Source organism: Rutidosis leptorrhynchoides, chromosome 1 (genome assembly GCF_046630445.1).
Source record: "Rutidosis leptorrhynchoides isolate AG116_Rl617_1_P2 chromosome 1, CSIRO_AGI_Rlap_v1, whole genome shotgun sequence".
Lineage (NCBI taxonomy): Eukaryota > Viridiplantae > Streptophyta > Magnoliopsida > Asterales > Asteraceae > Rutidosis > Rutidosis leptorrhynchoides.
Window position 1 is genome coordinate 47,736,971 of NC_092333.1, and position 19,826 is coordinate 47,756,796.

The following is a 19,826-nucleotide window of genomic DNA, read 5'->3' on the forward strand; positions in this document are numbered from 1 at the left end:
TGAAGATCCCATCAGTTCCAAGAGACCATCTCCACTTATCCTGCGAATTCGATTGGAACCTAAACGTATGTACCAACCTGGATAAATCTTCGATGTCACTTAGTGATCTACCTCTTGGCTCTCTAACCCACTGCCAATTTAACGAAACCTGGATCCCATCCTGTCGAACTCTATCTTGGACCGACACCTCTTTATTTCTTTCTAGCGCGAATAGCCTTTTAAATGAATCCTTTAATGGAGTGTTCTCGGTTGTTAGTAGTGACTCATACAGAGCAGCTTACCTTGCTATTGTGAGTTATAGAATCAACTAGTGTTCGAACCCTCGCTTCGCGCCGGGGGTTCGGTTTTTAATGTATTTTATTGCGTTTAGTTTGTAAAAAATTTTTGTGACTAACGATGATGTTGTTGAAACGCAACTCGAGTCGAACTAAAAGGTATAATCCGTGAAAGATTTAAATGTTATTTAAAATTAACAATATATGTGCATCTCCGAGTTTCGCTATGGAGTTGTCGACTTTTAAAAATTTAACGGAGAATTAACGTGTATGAAAAGTACCCCAAATATTTAGCGTTTTTTAAAAAGCGCCCGTTTTGTGTATAGCTAGTGACATTGTGTTCCTAAAATTATTTCGAGTTTAACGTTGGTGGCGGAAAAATTTAACTCGTTGCGAGTGCGAAGATATGGCCTGTTGAATAATTGGGTGGAGTTTGTTTAAGATTTTTTATGAGAATGGTTAATTGGCACTTTACCCCCCTGTTTGGGGGGTGGATTTGATTTTTTGGATAAAGTGTGGGGTAGTTTGTGGTTAAGTTTGCAAAGAAAAAAAAAGAAAGTAAAAAGTCGAAAATACCGTACTATTCATTTGGCCTATGTCTTTTAGAATATAGGTATAATTGAGCGAAGATGCTAATCCACACGTCAGACCAAAACTTCATTGAACTGCCACTCTCTATTTCCTTTACGAATGAATTGGTGAAGGAAATATTCAGCGACTTAATCTTGGAACCTGCTTTTATGATGTTGGCCCATGTTGAGCCTTTACAAGGAAACCGAAAACTATTAGTATTATCATACACATTTTATAAAGTGTACAACTTTCAAGCCGTATCGTATCATCATACACATTTTTAAATGGGTCATTTAAAGTTACAACATGCAAACCATAATTTACATATTATTATAGCAAAGATTGTTGGCTATCATCTTCAAAGATATTCCTTGCAAATTTTGTTCGCTCGTAGTGCAATAAATGTTAAAAAAGACCAGTATAAATCCTAAAGTTGCAGATCAATAAATCGGTGAGTTTATAATTTTTATCGATTGAAGATATGATGAATCAAAAAAGAAAAACAAATTTTGTTCGTAAAAAAGAGACATAAACTATTGTTGTATATGGATTGTGAAATAGGAGATGAGAAAAATTCGTTATATCTCCAATATCTACAAGTATATGATAGCGATAATTAAGATTGCACGGAAGAATAAAAGGGTAATGAGGTAAAAATTTACTTCTGAATAGTTTATAATCTATTTTGAAGGTGAATGGTTCAGAAGTTCGTTCAACATCCACTCTCATTCAGAGGTTCTTTTAAAACGTTATTAAACATGCTGAATGCTGATCGATTCAGCGTTCAGCGCTGGATGGTCCCATTTAGCACCAAACAAACACACCATCAGTTAAACATAAGAATACACAGTTTAGTTAGAATTTTGGGTTTAGGTTTTAATGTTTTAGGTTTAGATCCCAAAACTTAAAATTCAAAACTCTAAACTCCAAAATAAAGATTTTTTAAAGTTAAAATTAAGAAAATGAGGACAAAGTGAGAAAAAGATTCCAAAACCACTACGGCTCCTTTTTTAGGCGCCATAAAATGGAATCCAATTTTTTAAGTTTTCTCCACAACTGCAAAACCCTCACACACCTAAAATCTGTTCATTCTATACTTGTAGTAAACGATTTAATTGCTTCATCTGACATTATACTCAACAAGATCATTCGCCTTTACTTACGTTTCGGATCATTTGACCATGCACACAAGGTGTTCGATGAAATTCCCCAACCAAATGTCTTCATATGGACATCCATGATTCATGGGCACGTTGAAAACAAACTTTACTCTGGAGGGTTTCTCCTTTTTCGTAGAATGCTTCGAGAGTCCGTTTCACCAATAAATTATACAATTATAACAGTACTCAAAGGTTTAGCTAGAGAAGCTAAACTAATCCATGGTGAGGTGGTTTATGGACTAGTGTTAAAATCTGGTTTTAATTTTGACGTCATGGTGCAAAATTCTATGCTCGATTTGTTAATGAGATGTGAGAAAACTCATATGGCTAGATGCGTGTTTGAAGAGATGCAGGAAAAAGATATCGTGTCATGGAATTCGATGATATTCGGGTATTGTAACAATGGAAGGGTTAATATTGCACGTGAGTTATTTAATAGTATGCCCGATCGAAATGTCATTAGTTGGACTAGTATTATATGTGGGTATGTAAAGGTTGGTGATATGAAGGAAGCACGTGTTTTATTTGACGCAATGCCTGTTAAAGACATTGCATCATGGAATGTTATGCTTTCTGGTTACGTGAACACTGGGGACGTTTATGCTGCTACAGATATTTTTAATAAAATGCCTTTTCGTGATGTTGGATCTTGGAATTTAATTTTGTCTGCGTGTTGTAAAGTAGGAAATCTTGATTTGGCAAGAAGATATTTTGATAAGATGCCTAGTAAAAATGTGGCTACTTGGACTATGATGGTTGATGGTTACATGAAATCTGGTAATGTTGATGAGGCTAAAATTTTATTTGATCAAATGCCCGAGCGGAATTTAATTTCATGGTCTACTATGATTGGAGGTTATGCTAAAATTGGAGAACCGAAAAGAGCTTTAGAGTTGCTAGAAACGTTCAAAAAGGAGGGAATTAAACCAGATGAAACGTTTATACTCGGGGTTATTTCGGCTTGTTCTCAATTAGGTGTTTTAGATGCAGCCGAGTCAGTAATCGACGAATATGTGGGTCCCGGACTTTTCTCCAATTTACACGTGGCTACAAGTTTGATTGATATGTATGCAAAATGTGGAGACCTTCAAAAGGCTACACAAGTGTTTGAAATGACTCGTAAAAAAGACTTGTTTTGTTACAGTACTATGATTGCAGCCTATGCGAATCATGGGTTGGGTCGAGAGGCAATTTTGTTGTTTGAGGAAATGAAAAGGAATAATTTGGAACCCGATGCAGCAACGTTTATCGGTCTTTTGAGCGGTTGTAACCACGGAGGTCTTATCGATGAGGGGTGGAGGTATTTTAAACAAATGACCGATGAATATGGGATTCAACCGACAGATAAGCACTATGCGTGCATGGTTGATCTTTTAGGGCGTGCAGGGTGCCTTAACGAGGCTTATAATCTGATACATAGCATGAAAGTAGCACCTTCTGCTGCTGTTTGGAGTTCGTTGCTTGCAGCTTGTAGTGTACGGTGTAATGCTGAGCTGGCTGAAGTTGCAGCTAATAAATTGTTTAAGATTGAACCAGATAATTCAGGGAATTATATACTTTTATCAAATATATATGCTGCTTTAAAGCAGTGGGACAATGTTGCTAAAGTGAGAGCAATGATCAGGCAGAATCGGGTCAGGAAGAATAAAGGTTCGAGTTGGATTGAGTTAGATTCCGTGGTCTATGAGTTTGTCATGAGAGATTTTAAGCATTTAGATTATGATAATGTAAGTTATATCTTGGATTTACTTTGTGAAGAAATGAAACTTGAAACACAAGGACTGGCTGTTTGATTTCAAGTTTTGTCGATTTAGTTTATACTTGTACAACACTTGATGATAATTTTATGGGCCAAATCCCGTCGATACTTTGCATCATGGAGGTCACACTACAACAAAGCACTGCTAATATTACGTACGTGTAAACTTACCTGTTATTCATAATGCTAGTATATTAGTTCTGCAGTTGCTAAGTGGTTTTGAATGAATATTATACTCATCTGATATTATGAATAGGCTGTATATATATATTAATCAGCTCATGATCATTGTTATGTTGATTTTCCAGTCCTTTAACAATGAGGAAGATGTTTGTCCTGTAATTTAATTATTATATGAAGTCATCACTTATGTAGTTGTAGTAATACTACAAATTCTAGGCTTTGGTCAAGAGTAGCCGATAACTAATTTGGTTTTACTTTTGTTCTGTAGCCGATGTTCCTAATCCCCTTATTGCATCGGCACTAGTTTTTTAACCCAATTTAGGAACTTGGTAAAACTTCAGTTGCTGGAAATAAAATGGTAGTGATAATTGATCTTACAGCTTACATACATCTTTTCTTCTTTCTAACATACTGCCGTTTTAGGTTTAGACTTTAGATTACTGTGTTCTTCTGATCGCATAAAAAGCGATAGAACAATTTTTGTACTAATGTGAACTCACAACGTGGTTGATTTTTTCTCATTTTAATGTCAAAATGTGGCATAAGAACTTCTGTTCCACCTTTGTTATGTCTTCCTGGACCTAAGTTAGTGATGTTCTTAACCTCAATTGGCATATACATGAATCGACTTCCTGCATAAACAAATATACACATACATTTAGGGTACAGATGTATAGATATATGCCGATTGCAGAGACGCATATCCTCATTCATACATACATATGCATGTATGTATTTATCTTGTGTGTATAATGTGATGTATGTATATAAAAGTATAAGTGCACGTCCGTATATACATATAGGATGTCTATACATGCAAATACGCGTATGTCTTGTGTGCGTAATATATGTCTTTTTTTCTTCTGTAAACGACAAACGCTCACACACCCCACCACCTATCTCGAATATATACACATTTGACCATCCCAGGACTTGAACCCCCAATGTTATGGTAGAAAGGGCACCTAATACCTCTAGGCCAATGTCCCTTTGGTATATATCTATATAATTAGCATGTATGCATTTTTGTGTTCACATGTGCGTGTGTTCATGTGTGTTTGTTCGTGTGTGCCTGAAAGAATAACACTAAAAAACAAAGTAGAAAATACTAGCTGGCTATTGTCGTTTTCTGGAACTCCAAATGCTTAGTTTGAAGTGTTAGACTTAGGAAACGAGTCGAACTTAAAGTTTTACTTTCTCATTTTGTGTCATGTTACAAGGCTGATATGTGGTTTAAGATTCAACGATGTGTTCTTCTATATGTACATACATACATGAGGTATTAACTTTGTATCATACTGATTGTTTATAAAAGCAATTTGATTTGAATATATCTTAACCACACACAGAATCATATACAGTAGTATCACAAGTTAAACACCAATTTGTGCAAGCAGAAGATTAGGTTTTGGTGATAATCTATATTTGCTTAACGTTAGTGATTTAAATTTTTAAAAGTGACCCTGGTTTTGTGATAAGTTGGATAGGAAAATGCATTAGACCCACACATAATTAATGATTAATTGTGGAATTAAGGGGGGCCCTTTCTCCCCACAAGAGGGTAGGAACAAATGTTGGCCTTTATTTGGTTATCCCTTTATATCATACTGCAATTGCAAAAACTTAATAAAATGAATTTTATTTATTTTTTACTGTATTAATAGTTTTTATAAGATTAATATTGCTTAGTCACTTGCTAACACAAAACTCAAGTATGCTGCTCACTTTTTTTACTTTTTACCTTTTAATTGATTTTGTACATCACAAATGAGATACTGTGAGTTACTTTCTGTCTAAATGTTTGCCAAAGTCCAAACAAAGGTGCTATTTACTTTGGTAAACACATCTTAAACATGTGCTTAGCCCTTGAAATTCACTGAACCTGTATCTTGATGAAATAAATTAGAACATTGAAAACTTAAATTGCCTTTAGAAAAATTGAACACCAAGTAAAGTGATTTTTTCATAGAAAATTATAAATCCCATCTTTTTAGTTAAAAAATTAGTCACAAATCTTTTGTTAATAGCACAGGGCTCCAAAAGGATTATACTTTACAACTTGTATTATGACTTTACATTAGAAAAATGTCTAGAAACCACAAATAAAGGTGTAGACTACTTAATTTAATAACCATTCTTAATGCTAAAGTTAGTTTAAGGGTATTTCATGCCTACCAATATGCTAGCATAATAAATAGTATTATCTTTAATTAGTCAAATAATAAACCGACACGTTTACTTTCAGCGACATCTTAATTGCTTTTAAAACTTAAATTATATTCCATCCACATTAAACAATAGTATACAGTTGGTATCTCTCTAAGTTTTGACAAGGGAACAAGCTGATAATTATTCTCATTCATTTAATGTTACAGCATATTATTTAGAAACAATGTTTAACAGTTAATGTATGTATACCGATACCTTCTCTGCCAGCCTCGATCGATCACACATTCACACCCCGTGATCACCATTGACCTTTAAAGGCCTAATGTAGCATGTGAGTTTATATTATTATTCTGTTCATAAATTTACTGTTTAAAAATGCATTTCTGAAGGTCTGCTCTTTGTATCAGTAAGTAATCAATTTGAAACAATGGAATATTCGGATCAGTAACTATAGTAGTTGATGCATAGTTCTTAAGGCACTAACGGTTACTTTTTTTTGGCGAAAAAAGATGAATTAAAATACAAGGATTAAATTAGTAATATATCAAATTGAGTACAGTATAATACAGGGATTTATTGTTTTATTGATGTGTAGGAAGATATACATTGACATCAGACATGACATAATTAGAAGATATCTTGTGTGCTGGATATTTGACATTTTCTTTTCTCCTTTAATAATTCATTTTAAATTTTAATTTAATTTTAATTATATTTTATGTACTTCCTTCCAATTTCTGTTATTGATTCATAACACCCATTATTAGTTGTCGAATTTCAATTATCGCTTCTGTTAAGCTGTTTAGGCGACTCGTGTGACTCAAAGTTGTTTAGTGGGTTAGGTTATTTGATCTTGACATGGATCAATATTTAACAGTTGTCGTTTCCAGAATTCGATCATCGATGTTTATGACCGAAAAGCTGATACTTAAATCAATTAAGTAATACGGAGTAATGATATAAAACAAACTGATATACTAGGAAAATAAAACATTTAATGAAATGAAATGTATGGCATGATTCAATTGCTTTGGAATAATAACAATATAATTATAAAAAACTTTTAATCAAAATTTGGAATTTATTACAAACAAACAAGAAATTGAACATCAAAAGAACCACAAAAAACATCACTGATATTCCTGCCACAAATTTACAGAAACAAAATTATATATATGATGATGATGATCATAATCATACTATGGATTGACTCAAGTTTTCAGTAAATCCTATTTCTATTTTCTTGAACATTTCCTTCACTGATACAGAGGACATATATTCAGAACATGAAAATAGTTCTTGAAGAACCCAAGCTGAAAGATTAATTTCTTCTCTTTCACTCCATGCTATACTTTTAAAAATTTCATCTTTATCTTCATACATTGCATCCCAACCCTTTTGCTTCCGAACCTTTCATTATTCTCATTCTTTTGCATGAAACTATAAACATTCTGCACATCACACATCATAATAACATTCATGAGCATCTGTCACATAACATCATATAATTATTTAAAAAAAAAAAAAAAATACTTTTTTTATTTGAAAAAAAAGGACTTACTCCCATGGAACATCACCAACAAGCATCCAATCACCATCTTTGTCTTGATAAGTAGGTGCATATTCAGATCCTTTATATCCATCTCTTTCAGTATACACACCAATTGTGAGTTTGAACATATTCTCCAAAGCTTTTAGAAGCTCAGGGTAACCTTTATAAACTTTTAAGTCAATTTTTCTAAGATAAGGTGCACCATCCATGCTAACTTTAACATACATCCCACTTTCAGTTTCAGTCTTTTTCACTTGAAAATTGTTCCTCCTGTAGTTCCTAACTGGTGGCCATCCAACCACTTGTGATCTGAAAAATACATCAATTCAAAACACACCCATTAGTTATTAATAATTTCATAGTTATAAAAGATAATTAGTAATTGACAAAGATAATTAATTGACATACTTGGCTGCAGGAGCAGTTTCCATATCAGATTCTTTGGCTATAGAGCTGCCTTTGGATTCACTACAGTCATTGTTTTCGGGCTGCGATCTTTTGTTGTTGTTGTTGTTGTTCTTGTAACACGATTCATTATCGGATTCGTCTCGTCCTGGCAATCTTAGTGTAAGACTCAAACCATCTTCTATATTCATTTTGGTATATCCACTGTTTTTGAAAAAAAGAATAAATTTGTCAAATGTGAATGATGAAATTGGACCAAAAAAAGTTTGTTATTTCTTTCAAGAGTTTGTGTTGATTGAAATGTTAGATAGGTTTGGTATATTTATATATACATGGATATAGATATAGATGTTAATGCAATACGGAGTATATAACAAGAGTGGTGGGGTAGGCTTAAGTTTTATATGTTTCTTGGTAAGGTAGGGAGGTTAGATATCTTTATTTTTCAATTATTATCATTTATTTAATTTAATTATATTAATATTAATTAATTTAATTACTGAATAATAATTTTTTTAGGTTTCTTACTTTGAAAAAATGGACTCTTTTTAGTTACTTGATCATAGAATAGAACTACATAACAATATCCTATTGAAGTGTTTCAAATTTAAGCATTAGTAGCAATATACGCTGGGTGGTCAAAGAGAAAAGTAAGAATTGATCAAGAGATAACCACATAGGCTATGGACATTAGAGTAAAATTATTTCTTTCTCCGGGTAGCTTAAACATAAAAAACTTTATCTATTTATGAATGATTTATGGATGACAGGTATATTTAAATATTAAGTATGACTTAATAAGAAAATTTTAATATTTATATTTATTTGAAATTATTTATGTATATATATAGAATTAGAGTTAAAAGTATATACTAATAATTTATGAGCAATAAAGTTTAAGTAGATAAATTAAAATGAGTGGAGGAAATGAAGAGGTTGAAGGGGAGGTATCAAAAGTGAATGAATTAAGGACAAAGGCAAGCTAAGCTGTCGGTTGCATTAGCATCACCTTTGAGGCAAATGTTGCTATTTTCAGGGGACAACATTTAGACAGGCTCAGCCACCCATATGGAATTACATTCAACTTTCTTCATATCATCTAACGCTCAAGATTTAGTCTTGAAATCAAATCATGATCGTCCATTTCTCTTACTTTTTATAGCAAGACCACCCCGTGTGAACACTTATATAGGACCCACATGGGTTGCTAAATGTATTAGTTGACCATGAGTTGCTAAGATTCAAACTTAAAAACCATGGGGATTTTTATAGACTGTTGTTTGTAAAAGATCTGAAATTTTGGGCAAAACTCACCTTGATGTTAACTCATTCAACGTGAACTTCACACAATGCAGTTATTGTTACTATCTAGATACATGAATGTACAAGTAATCACATTCATTTTCGAGTAATTTAAATACTTGTGCTATTCGAATTAAGCCGATTAATAAGTAGAATACGCTAATGATGTACAAAAAATATATTTTCCCCTACACATGTTTGTCACAAGTTTGTTGATGTTAAACATTTGCGCTTTGTTCTTCATATACCTTAACTCATTATGATCGTGACATGAAAAAAAATCACTAATGGTACAAAAACTGCAATGGACATATTAATATTGTACTCCGTATTTCATAAGTGCACTGTTAACTGTTTGATTTATTGTTTCATTATTTTTGTATTAAAATGTGTATATTTTTAGTGATTTTGATTCTATTTAGTGTTGACTTTATTGAGGCTAAACCATTTGACATTGTGGGAACATTGCTTAAAGTTCACTGCACTTGCATTTAAAACCTCCCAAGAATGGGCAAATGTGTTGAATTCTTGTAATTTTGTCTATAAATCTTGCTGTTTCTTGTTCTGTTCATGTGCATTTAGCCATAGGTACATGATAAATTTGATTACAGGCTAAGCAAAGGGGATGTATTTTGTTGGTGATTTTAGTGTTATCAACAATCATTTTAGTTAATTGGGATTTACTAGAAAGCAAAGGCTTATCGAATTAAGCTTAATGACGAGTTTGGAGAGTGCGGAGTGCACGCTCGTTCGAGTTAATTCAATAAGGTCTTGGAAATTACATCTTTTGATGAAAGGTAACCATGAATGGTTACATCATTTCATGAAGAGTGATGTCATTTCCTAAATGATGTGAACGAAAGGTTGCGTCTTTTCGTTGAAGGGTTACATCATTTGGTTGAAAGGTTGCGTAATTTCACTCGCACCTTTTCGCTTCCTATAAATATAGGAATATGTTTTTGCTTTCATTTTAACAAACAGAAAACACACACATACTCTCTAACAATTTGATCAGTAATTTCATTGCCAAAAACACTGATTGCGTTCTTGTCTTATCCCTGTAAAGATTTCGTGTAACCGAGGCAATCGTAGGGTCGAAATACTTTATAGAGAAAGTGAACACACGATTCAAGAACGAATCCGGCAGTCAATTTATACCCATTTTCTAACATATTTTCCAAAACATAATATGGTCAACTCTACAATGAACATGGGATGACATACAGTATGATAGGAGTAATTCTTATATTATCATTATTTAATTGTATATAATTATAATTATAATTATAATTATGAATATGGGATAACATTTGGTAAGATGTGTGGTTGAACAAAAGAGTCCAAAATATCTCTTTTTGTGAGATGTGGTTTATACGTTCTGGAGGGTTATTCTCAGCATTTAAGACTGGCTAGCTGTTAAATGGAGCCCAGTGTTCAATTCTATACTTTGACCTTAGACTATAACACGAGCACATTCAAAGCCACTTTTTTTTTTATTTTTTTTTTTTATAGCAAAAATATTAATATGTATATATATAATAGAATCGAGGTTCTGGTGGAGCAACAATGAGGAGATCATAACGATCTGTAATGAGAGTACTTGGTCACAGACGACCAAAACTCAAATACACACACTCTGTTCGTTCTAAACAATCTGAACGACTACTACTAGGGATGGCAATGGTCACCCGATCCGGTGGATATCCACCCGATCCACCCGATTTTAATGGATATAGATGAACCTAAATGGATATGGATACGGATAAAGATGAACCTAAATGGATATGGATATGGATATGGATATGGATATGGATATGGATGAAAAAGTATCATCCATGGATATATCCATTAAAACCCGAAATATATATACATTAATACATAAATATAGATATATGTATACACGTCTACTATTAAAAACGCATTTACTGTTACACATACATTTTGCTTGCAACCATATAATAAATTAAGTATGATATTTTATAATAAAACACCTATATCTAACAAGATAAACATATAAATTACACATTTAATTTGTCATAATCTATGTTTGATGGTAAATTCAACAAATTGTGTTCTATTTTTGACAAAAAGTACACGTTTTTGTAGATATTCGGAAAATATTATAACAGTTTTTGAATATCCATCGGATATCCATTAACCCGCTTAATCCGGTGGATATGGATATGGATGGATGAACTGAAATTAAATGGATATGGATATGGATATGGATACGGCACCACCCGATCCATATCCGATCCATTGCCATCCCTAACTACTACAGAGCGAGTACAATAAGGAATTACAATTGAAATGTCAATCACACAAAAGCTACCAACCCTAAGCCTAAAACACATACACATAAATCCGACCCCGTATCCAACCTCGCATCTTCACTCATCAGAACCGCCAATCTAAACCATTCACCGGACAACCCAAGAACACCTAACCCGAGGCCTATTTACCGAAGTCAAGAAAATCAACAACGCCGGCAACAACATCAAGCCAGCAAAAGACCCGATGATGAGAAAATGGAATGAATGAACCAAACCAGCCGCAATAGAACAGTACCAATGCAGAATCAAACCATGTAGGAACTAGTCATCTCTGCCAAGTTTTCTAAGGATATTTACAAACCCCCAGGTTTTAACATTGTGAAAATGGAGTTTGTGCCCACTCATTAATTCTACATGTCAATTAACCTTGTCCTACATATAAATTTGGAATATTTTAAGAACCGTCAATTTGGACTCATTGAGATGCGCAGTATGCATATTTAATCAATGGATCATACGTTAATTTTCGACGTAACAATGAACATTTTAGTCACCATATATAAATGATGGGAATTGGGAAGCTTCACTGATATGCGCATCCAGAAACTATTTATGTGGGAATGATACCAACCTAAATTGGAAGGTACATAAACAAATATGGCAAGCGGTGAGTGTATGTGTGGATACATAATTTGTAAGATCCGAAACCAGATGGCCTTTCAAAAGAGTGTTGGAGCAGTGCGATAGCGTTAAATGAGATACAACTTCATATTTTCTTTTTTCTTTGGAACATCAAACACACTCTCATTTTGTCTAAGACGGGACTCGAACTTACAATGTAAGACCCTATTTCTGTTTCTGGCATTTTAGTTATTCGGGACGCCGTCCAAACATTCGGGACGCCGTCCAAGCAAAGAAGGACGGGACGCCGTCCAAGAAGTGGGACGCCGTCCAGAAATAAAGGACGGGACGCCGTCCAAGATTCGGGACGCCGTCCAAAGTGTCTGTCGAGCCAGCTGTTTTAATTAATTAAAAAGGGGTAAAATTGTAAATTCACTTGGGTGCCGGTTTGGAGCCTTCAAGGCTGATTCATTGATCACTTTGGATCATTTCTCACCAACCAAAAACACTCTCAACCTTATCTAGAGAGAGAAGAGAGGTTTTAGAGAGAGAGGTGGATTTGGAGAAGGAGGAGTCGGATTCTCGCAAAAGCTCGGGTTCTAAAGTTGTTCATCTCGCTCCTAGCTACGTTGTGGTGGTATTGGTAAGCTCAAACTCCGAATTTCATTTGTTAGATTTGATGTTCAAGTTAGGGTTTTGAGCTAGATTGTTGTGAAACCCTCTTAGATGATGAAGTAGGTTCATGGTGACTTGTTAATCTTGTCACTTGGCGGGTTTTGGGTTGGTTGACGTTTTAGCCTTGATTAGGGTTTGATCTTGAGTTTAATCACTAGGTTTAGTGATTATGGAAGTGTTGAAACTCTTTTGGGTGAGTTTGGTTCACTAATTTTGAAATGGGTCAAAATTAGGGTTTTGGTGTCAAAATGGGTATGACACGTGTTTAACACTTGTGTTCGGGTTTAATTGGTGTGTTAGGACCATTTTCACTCGTGTTAGTGATTATTGGTTAGTTTTGGGCACGGTTTGTACTTGGAAGTGCATTTGGGTCGAAATTGCACTAAGTGTCATATGGGTTGGTTTGTAAGTCAACCCTAATCGTGTTATTGTATTTGTGATAATGGAATAGGTACTTTCCATTGGCGCGTTGCTGATTATTCGAAAGCATTCATCAAGACGACGAGGTGAGTGTTAATATCCTATGTGCATATGTATGTGTAGGATGGGTGCGGGTCGGGGTGAAGTGTTTCTTGGTTATAGAGCTCACTTCACATATAGGTGGATTTGATGGACTTGTGTATAGGTCCAATTGGCACGGTTGTGCGTTTTGGTTGGCCACCTTTGACGGGGTACACAATTTGTGTGTACATTATCACACGCGGTATGATGTGAATTATATAACCCCGATGGCGAAGGGTTAACATTGTGATGCGGACTTAGATATAACCCCAATGGCGAAGGGTAGTATTGTGAGTGGAATAATTATACGCATGTGTATATGGCGTATTTATTTGTGAATGCTATGGTATGAACCATCGAGCCGGTAGTGCCATAATGTGTGTGTGTGATCGATTGTGAACCACGAGCCGGTAGTACTATAAAATAATTGATGTGAACCACGAGCCGGTAGCATCGAGTGTGAACCACGAGCCGGTAGCACTATAAAATAATTGATGTGAACCACGAGCCGGTAGCATCGAGTGTGAACCACGAGCCGGTAGCACTATAAAATAATTGATGTGAACCATGAGCCGGTAGCATAAAGTGTGAACCATGAGCCGGTAGCACTATAAAAGAGTATGACTCAATTGCGTATGGTGTGAACCACGAGCCGGTAGCACCATAGCGTTATGGTTAACCTTGGGAGTTTTACGCGTTGTTATATATATATATATATATATATATATATATATATATATATATATATATATATATATATATATATATATATATATATATATATTGTATACGTATAATGTCGTATTGACGTGATGTAGCTAACCTTCTGGTTGTAGCTTATTGGCATTGTTCGCAACGTTGTTTGCGAACTTACTATATTGTTGGTGTTGTTAGCTTGTGCTTAGTGAACGTACGGTATGCTAGGTTTAGCTTGCCTTATACTTGGATGCTTCGGTATGCGCTATTTGATTATTATTGTGGCGTGTCCATTTTATACATATATATGTATGTAGTAAATTTTCACTCACTAAGCGTTAGCTTACCCTCTCGTTGTTTACATTTTTATAGATTGCATGGATGCAGTTGCTCGGGTAAGCGCGGGGACTGGTGGACTTGCGTAGTTGCTTTAGAAGACTTGCCTTTGGATTTGTTTAGGATTGGGTAGCGTATCCCCAATCCCATGCTCGGTCTATGTTTTGTATAAACTAATGGGTCGAAATAGTTACTTGTGGTATTTTGGGTCGATGTGGGCCCGGTGTCGTAAAACTCGGTTTTTATTATGAAAAACTCTTAGTTTACACTATTGTAATATATTGTGAAAGTGTTTTGGTTTAAAAGTGTCGGGAAGCGGGTTTTCGCCCGCGTGAGTTCGAAAAACTGATCAGAATGTTTTAGTACATCTGGACGCCGTCCCAGATGGCTGGACGCCGTCCCAGTCTTAAGTTCTGGACGCCGTCCAGATCAACTGCTCCAAAATTTTTTTTTTTTTAGGCACATTTTCGGAAGGTTAACGGGTTGGGTTGTTACAAGTGGTATCAGAGCATGGTCTAAGGGATTTAGGTGACTTGAGATAGGTGCCTAGACTTAGACTTTTGTGTGTGCTTATTTGTTGCGGGACTTATAGGATTACGGGTCAGAATGGGAATTTGGTTAGTGCCTTAATTGATAGGTGGACTAACGTGTATATTAATACGTGGATATTATTAATATACGATTGTGTTATGTTTATGTTTATGTTGCGTTGCGAATATCATCGAGCAAGATGGTCGTTGTACTAACGAGGGGATACGATGTGTGTGCGTAATAAGGACTTGCAAACCTTATTACGGGTGCAAATCGTGTTTAACAAGTGATGTACGACGAGTGTTGAGCAAGATGGGGCGGTGTTATGCGTGTTGTTTTATACGTTCGTGGACTAATCGTTTTGCATTCTTTAGAATGACGACGCGAAATGAGATCGAGACGAATGACGAGGAGTTTAACTCTAGAGTTGCAGCCGCCGTTGCGGAGCAAATGTGTGCGTTTCGAGAAGAAATGGATAGGAAGTATTCCGAATTTCGGGGTAGTAGTGAAATGGAGCGTTGTCTTAAGAGCTTCATGAGGACTAAACCCCCGATGTATGACGGGAAACCGGATCCTTTGGTAAGCACAACTTGGATTTCGGATGTCGAAGGGTGTCTTCGTACTATTGATTGCCCTCCCAAGAAAAAGACGAGACTCGCTACTAGTCTGTTGCGGGGCAGGGCAAGGGATTGGTTGGATGGTAAGATCGATCTTGTCGGTGGCGAAACGTTTATGGTCTTATCGTGGAACGAGTTTAAGGAGGAATTCTTCGAGGAGTTCCGAACTTCGGCCGATTTGTGGGAATTGCGTAATGAGTTGAGAAATTTGCGGCAAGGATCTATGGATTTGAATACTCTCAAGACGACCTTTATGGCGAAGGCTCGTTTTTGCCCGGAGTATTTGGGGAATGATCGTTTGTTAATGGGGGATTTCTATCGGACCATGAATGATGACTTGAAAAGTAAAATTAGTCGGGGTCAAGCGAAATCGTTTGCGGAATTATTCAACTTGGCTAGAGGTTTCGAGTCGTATACGCGATCAAAGATGTGTGAACCTTCAAGTAAGAGGAGGGTTGATTCGTACGGCGCCCCGGGTAAGAAAAATAAGGGTGCAAGTGCGAGTACGGGTAATGTGGGAAAAGGCACGGTGGATTCTCGTGCACCTAGATGTTTCAATTGTGGTATTAGGGGCCACAAGTTGTGGGAGTGCACAATGCCGAGAAGTGATGACGGGATGTGCTACTATTGTCATAAGGAGGGGCATCGCAAGCCGGATTGTCCCGAGTTGGCGGCGAATGCCGCAAGGAGACGTTGAGGTACGTTTCATTTTAATAAATATGTCATTTGAATATTTATTTATGTGGCATTTAAGTTCGGATTTGTTATTGCATTGTGTTGTGCATGTTATTGTTAACGGTGACGTTCCTAATGGAAGTACCCTATGGTAATGATTGTTTTTTTTGGACGAAGGGCGTAAGACTTGGTGTAACCAAGCATTCCTTAGTATTTGGGAAATGTTTCTACCAAGCCATGGAAATGGGTTTTGGTGTTCGATTGTTAAGAGCGTGTTCGCTTGTATGTGGAAGTTGATGAACTATGAGGTTCGTCGGGTGGTTGGAACCCTTGAAATCGAGTGTTTTGAATCTCGATGTATGTTGGTAATGGAGTTTATATGACGCGACATTAGGTGCCTCTTTTATACCTACTAGCGTGGTGTTCAACTCCGATTGTGTTGCGGTTACATTGTACTTAGGGTACCAAAGTGAAACCCTTAGGTACATGAGTGACTAGGTGGAAATTGACAAACTAGAGCAATTGGATGATTGCGAGGGTGTGGTTTGTGTAATTGTAGTACACTTTTCGTTCGAGGTGTTTGAGGATTGATTTAAATCCTTCGTGTGCTCTCGGTTGGAGCAAGATGTGGTGATGGGTCGTGTGAACCCAATTGTTTGTAAAGTCTACCCTTGGTAGCATTATACGGTTGTACGAGTTGTGAAGATGGAACGTAGTTCCAAGTGGGGGAGTTACACTCCCGCACGAGGAGGCCTTAGGGTGAGATTTCGGAGGACGTTTTAGTAGGTCCGAAAATTGTGTTGGGACCTAGTTTGGTCGATTTGTGGTAGATTACAATTTCGGATAAATTGTACTTATGGTTTGGATTTGAATTATCACCGAGGTGGTAATGTGGTAAATCTCGTTGAGAGATAATGGACGTGTTTGGTGAGCAAGGTGAAATCCTTCGGTTAAGGGAGGTGTGTGTCGGATTCTCTTCTAGAGAATTATTGTCTTGTGCCTATGCTTGATATAGGTGGTTCTTGCTCGAGTGTGTGAATGGTTAGTGGTATCCGTTAAGATTCACTATGGCGTAACAGAGCGCGATGTTACGCTACTCGTCGTTCGAGGCCAAAAGGGTGTTGATTGATGAAGCATGACTTTTGGAGTCCGCTGACTTCATCATGGTATTGGTGATTGATGAAGCATGACCTTTAGGGTCCGCTGACTTCATCATGGGAGTATGCGATTGGTGAAGCATGACCTTCGGGGTCCGCTGACTTCATCATGAGCGAGGTGTGATATCAGTGAAACATGACCTTCGGGGTCCGCTGACTTCATCCGGTGTTGAGATTGGTGGAGCATGACCATCGGGGTCCGCTGACTTCATCAAGGGAGTAGTGTTATGTCGTATGGTGTAACATTATCGGGAAATGCGAATACCGGTGGGAAATGCGAGTACCATTCCTGAGTTGTGTTGCGGGACGTGAATATCGGGTTATTCGTATTCACAATATTTCGGGTAGTACGATTGTCCCTGTTGGTTGGAGTCATAGTTTGAGGTAGTGAATGTCGGGTAGTTCAGATTCACTAAGGCTCGGGTTGTACGGCCATCCTCGGTTATACTATGTGGCGGTGGTAGTGAATATCGGGTTGCGCGTATTCACGATGACTCGGGTTGTGCGGTCATTTCTTTGTGAGATATATGGATTGGGTAGGTGAATTTCGGGTTGTGCGAATTCACTAAGGTTCGGGTTGTTTCGACCATCCTCCATATGTGTTCAGGCTCGGGTTGTTTCGGCCATGTTGAGTTGTGATCTATCGGTTGTTTTATACGCCGATGGTGGGGTCGTAAGGACCGTTTGGTTTGATCTATTGGTTGTTTTATGCACCAATGGTGGGATCGTAAGGACCATGTTGTGTGAACTATCGGTTGATTTATACACCGATGGTGGGGTCGTGAGAACCATGTTGTAGGATTAGTGATGCGATAGCCGTGCTTCGCTCACATGTTGTTACAGGTGTGACGAATTGTCAATTTTGGTACACCTTTGGATTAGCATTGCCATAGTCGTTTTGGGCGCTATCGGTTTTAACCGTTTGTTATGATGTTACGGTAGTTGCGTATGGGTCGTATTGCGCACTACAAGGGATGTTTAGTGATTGGTGTTATCCGTAAGGATTTGTTTGGTTCGGTCTCCATCGTTTCGTGTTGTTGACCTTAGGTTGACTTGGTTACTTTTATAGCATTGTACTCGGTAAGGATACGCTAGGGGATTGATATCTCGGTTCGAGATTTGGTTTAGTTTTCTCGATGTTAGGGAATGAGCATGGCTTTAGTGCTCAGATAAGTGAATTTGATAAATCGCGGGCGACGATTTAGTTGTTAAAGGCGATTCATTGGGAAGGATTGCTTAGGAAAGTCGGATTGGGGCTATGTTTGAGGACCGTTGAGTGAGGTCTGTTCGGTTACGTGTTGCAGATCACGAGGACGCGATCGTGTTTAAGTGGGGGAGAGTTGTAAGACCCTATTTCTGTTTCTGGCATTTTAGTTATTCGGGACGCCGTCCAAACATTCGGGACGCCGTCCAAGCAAAGAAGGACGGGACGCCGTCCAAGAAGTGGGACGCCGTCCAGAAATAAAGGACGGGACGCTGTCCAAGATTCGGGACGCCGTCCAAAGTGTCTGTCGAGCCAGCTGTTTTAATTAATTAAAAAGGGGTAAAATTGTAAATTCACTTGGGTGCCGGTTTGGAGCCTTCAAGGCTGATTCATTGATCACTTTGGATCATTTCTCACCAACCAAAAACACTCTCAACCTTATCTAGAGAGAGAAGAGAGGTTTTAGAGAGAGAGGTGGATTTGGAGAAGGAGGAGTCGGATTCTCGCAAAAGCTCGGGTTCTAAAGTTGTTCATCTCGCTCCTAGCTACGTTGTGGTGGTATTGGTAAGCTCAAACTCCGAATTTCATTTGTTAGATTTGATGTTCAAGTTAGGGTTTTGAGCTAGATTGTTGTGAAACCCTCTTAGATGATGAAGTAGGTTCATGGTGACTTGTTAATCTTGTCACTTGGCGGGTTTTGGGTTGGTTGACGTTTTAGCCTTGATTAGGATTTGATCTTGAGTTTAATCACTAGGTTTAGTGATTATGGAAGTGTTGAAACTCTTTTGGGTGAGTTTGGTTAACTAATTTTGAAATGGGTCAAAATTAGGGTTTTGGTGTCAAAATGGGTATGACACGTGTTTAACACTTGTGTTCGGGTTTAATTGGTGTGTTAGGACCATTTTCACTCGTGTTAGTGATTATTGGTTAGTTTTGGGCACGGTTTGTACTTGGAAGTGCATTTGGGTCGAAATTGCACTAAGTGTCATATGGGTTGGTTTGTAAGTCAACCCTAATCGTGTTATTGTATTTGTGATAATGGAATAGGTACTTTCCATTAGCGCGTTGCGGATTATTCGAAAGCATTCATCAAGACGACGAGGTGAGTGTTAATATCCTATGTGCATATGTATGTGTAGGATGGGTGCGGGTCGGGGTGAAG

The 19,826-nt window shown here is 37.1% G+C and overlaps 2 protein-coding genes across 2 annotated transcripts; one reads left to right on the plus strand and one right to left on the minus strand.

The window, feature by feature from the left end:
* Positions 1–1,872: 1,872 nt before the first annotated feature.
* LOC139859619 (pentatricopeptide repeat-containing protein At5g15300-like) lies at positions 1,873–4,017 on the plus strand. Its single transcript, XM_071848401.1, has one exon. The coding sequence runs from the start codon at positions 1,873–1,875 to the stop codon at positions 3,799–3,801; it is 1,929 nt and encodes a 642-aa protein (XP_071704502.1). The 3' UTR covers positions 3,802–4,017.
* Positions 4,018–7,198: 3,181 nt separating this feature from the next.
* LOC139859624 (auxin-induced protein 22D-like) lies at positions 7,199–8,384 on the minus strand. Its single transcript, XM_071848405.1, has 3 exons — positions 8,080–8,384; positions 7,681–7,980; positions 7,199–7,570 (listed from the first exon to the last, which is right to left on the minus strand). Exons 1-3 carry the CDS (start codon positions 8,265–8,267, stop codon positions 7,495–7,497), a joined length of 564 nt encoding a protein of 187 aa, XP_071704506.1. The 5' UTR covers positions 8,268–8,384; the 3' UTR covers positions 7,199–7,494.
* Positions 8,385–19,826: the final 11,442 nt, after the last annotated feature.

What these genes read in the sequence shown, in the direction of transcription:
- LOC139859619 (XM_071848401.1), top strand. Translation starts at nt 1,873, where the DNA reads ATGGAATCCAATTTTTTAAGTTTTCTCCACAACTGCAAAACCCTCACA.
- LOC139859624 (XM_071848405.1), bottom strand. Translation starts at nt 8,267, where the DNA reads ATGAATATAGAAGATGGTTTGAGTCTTACACTAAGATTGCCAGGACGA. An exon ending in GAAACTGCTCCTGCAGCCAA is followed by an intron (nt 7,981 to 8,079) that starts GTATGTCAATTA and finishes TGTATTTTTCAG; the next exon opens with ATCACAAGTGGTTGGATGGC. An exon ending in GTTGGTGATGTTCCATGGGA is followed by an intron (nt 7,571 to 7,680) that starts GTAAGTCCTTTT and finishes TGTGATGTGCAG; the next exon opens with AATGTTTATAGTTTCATGCA.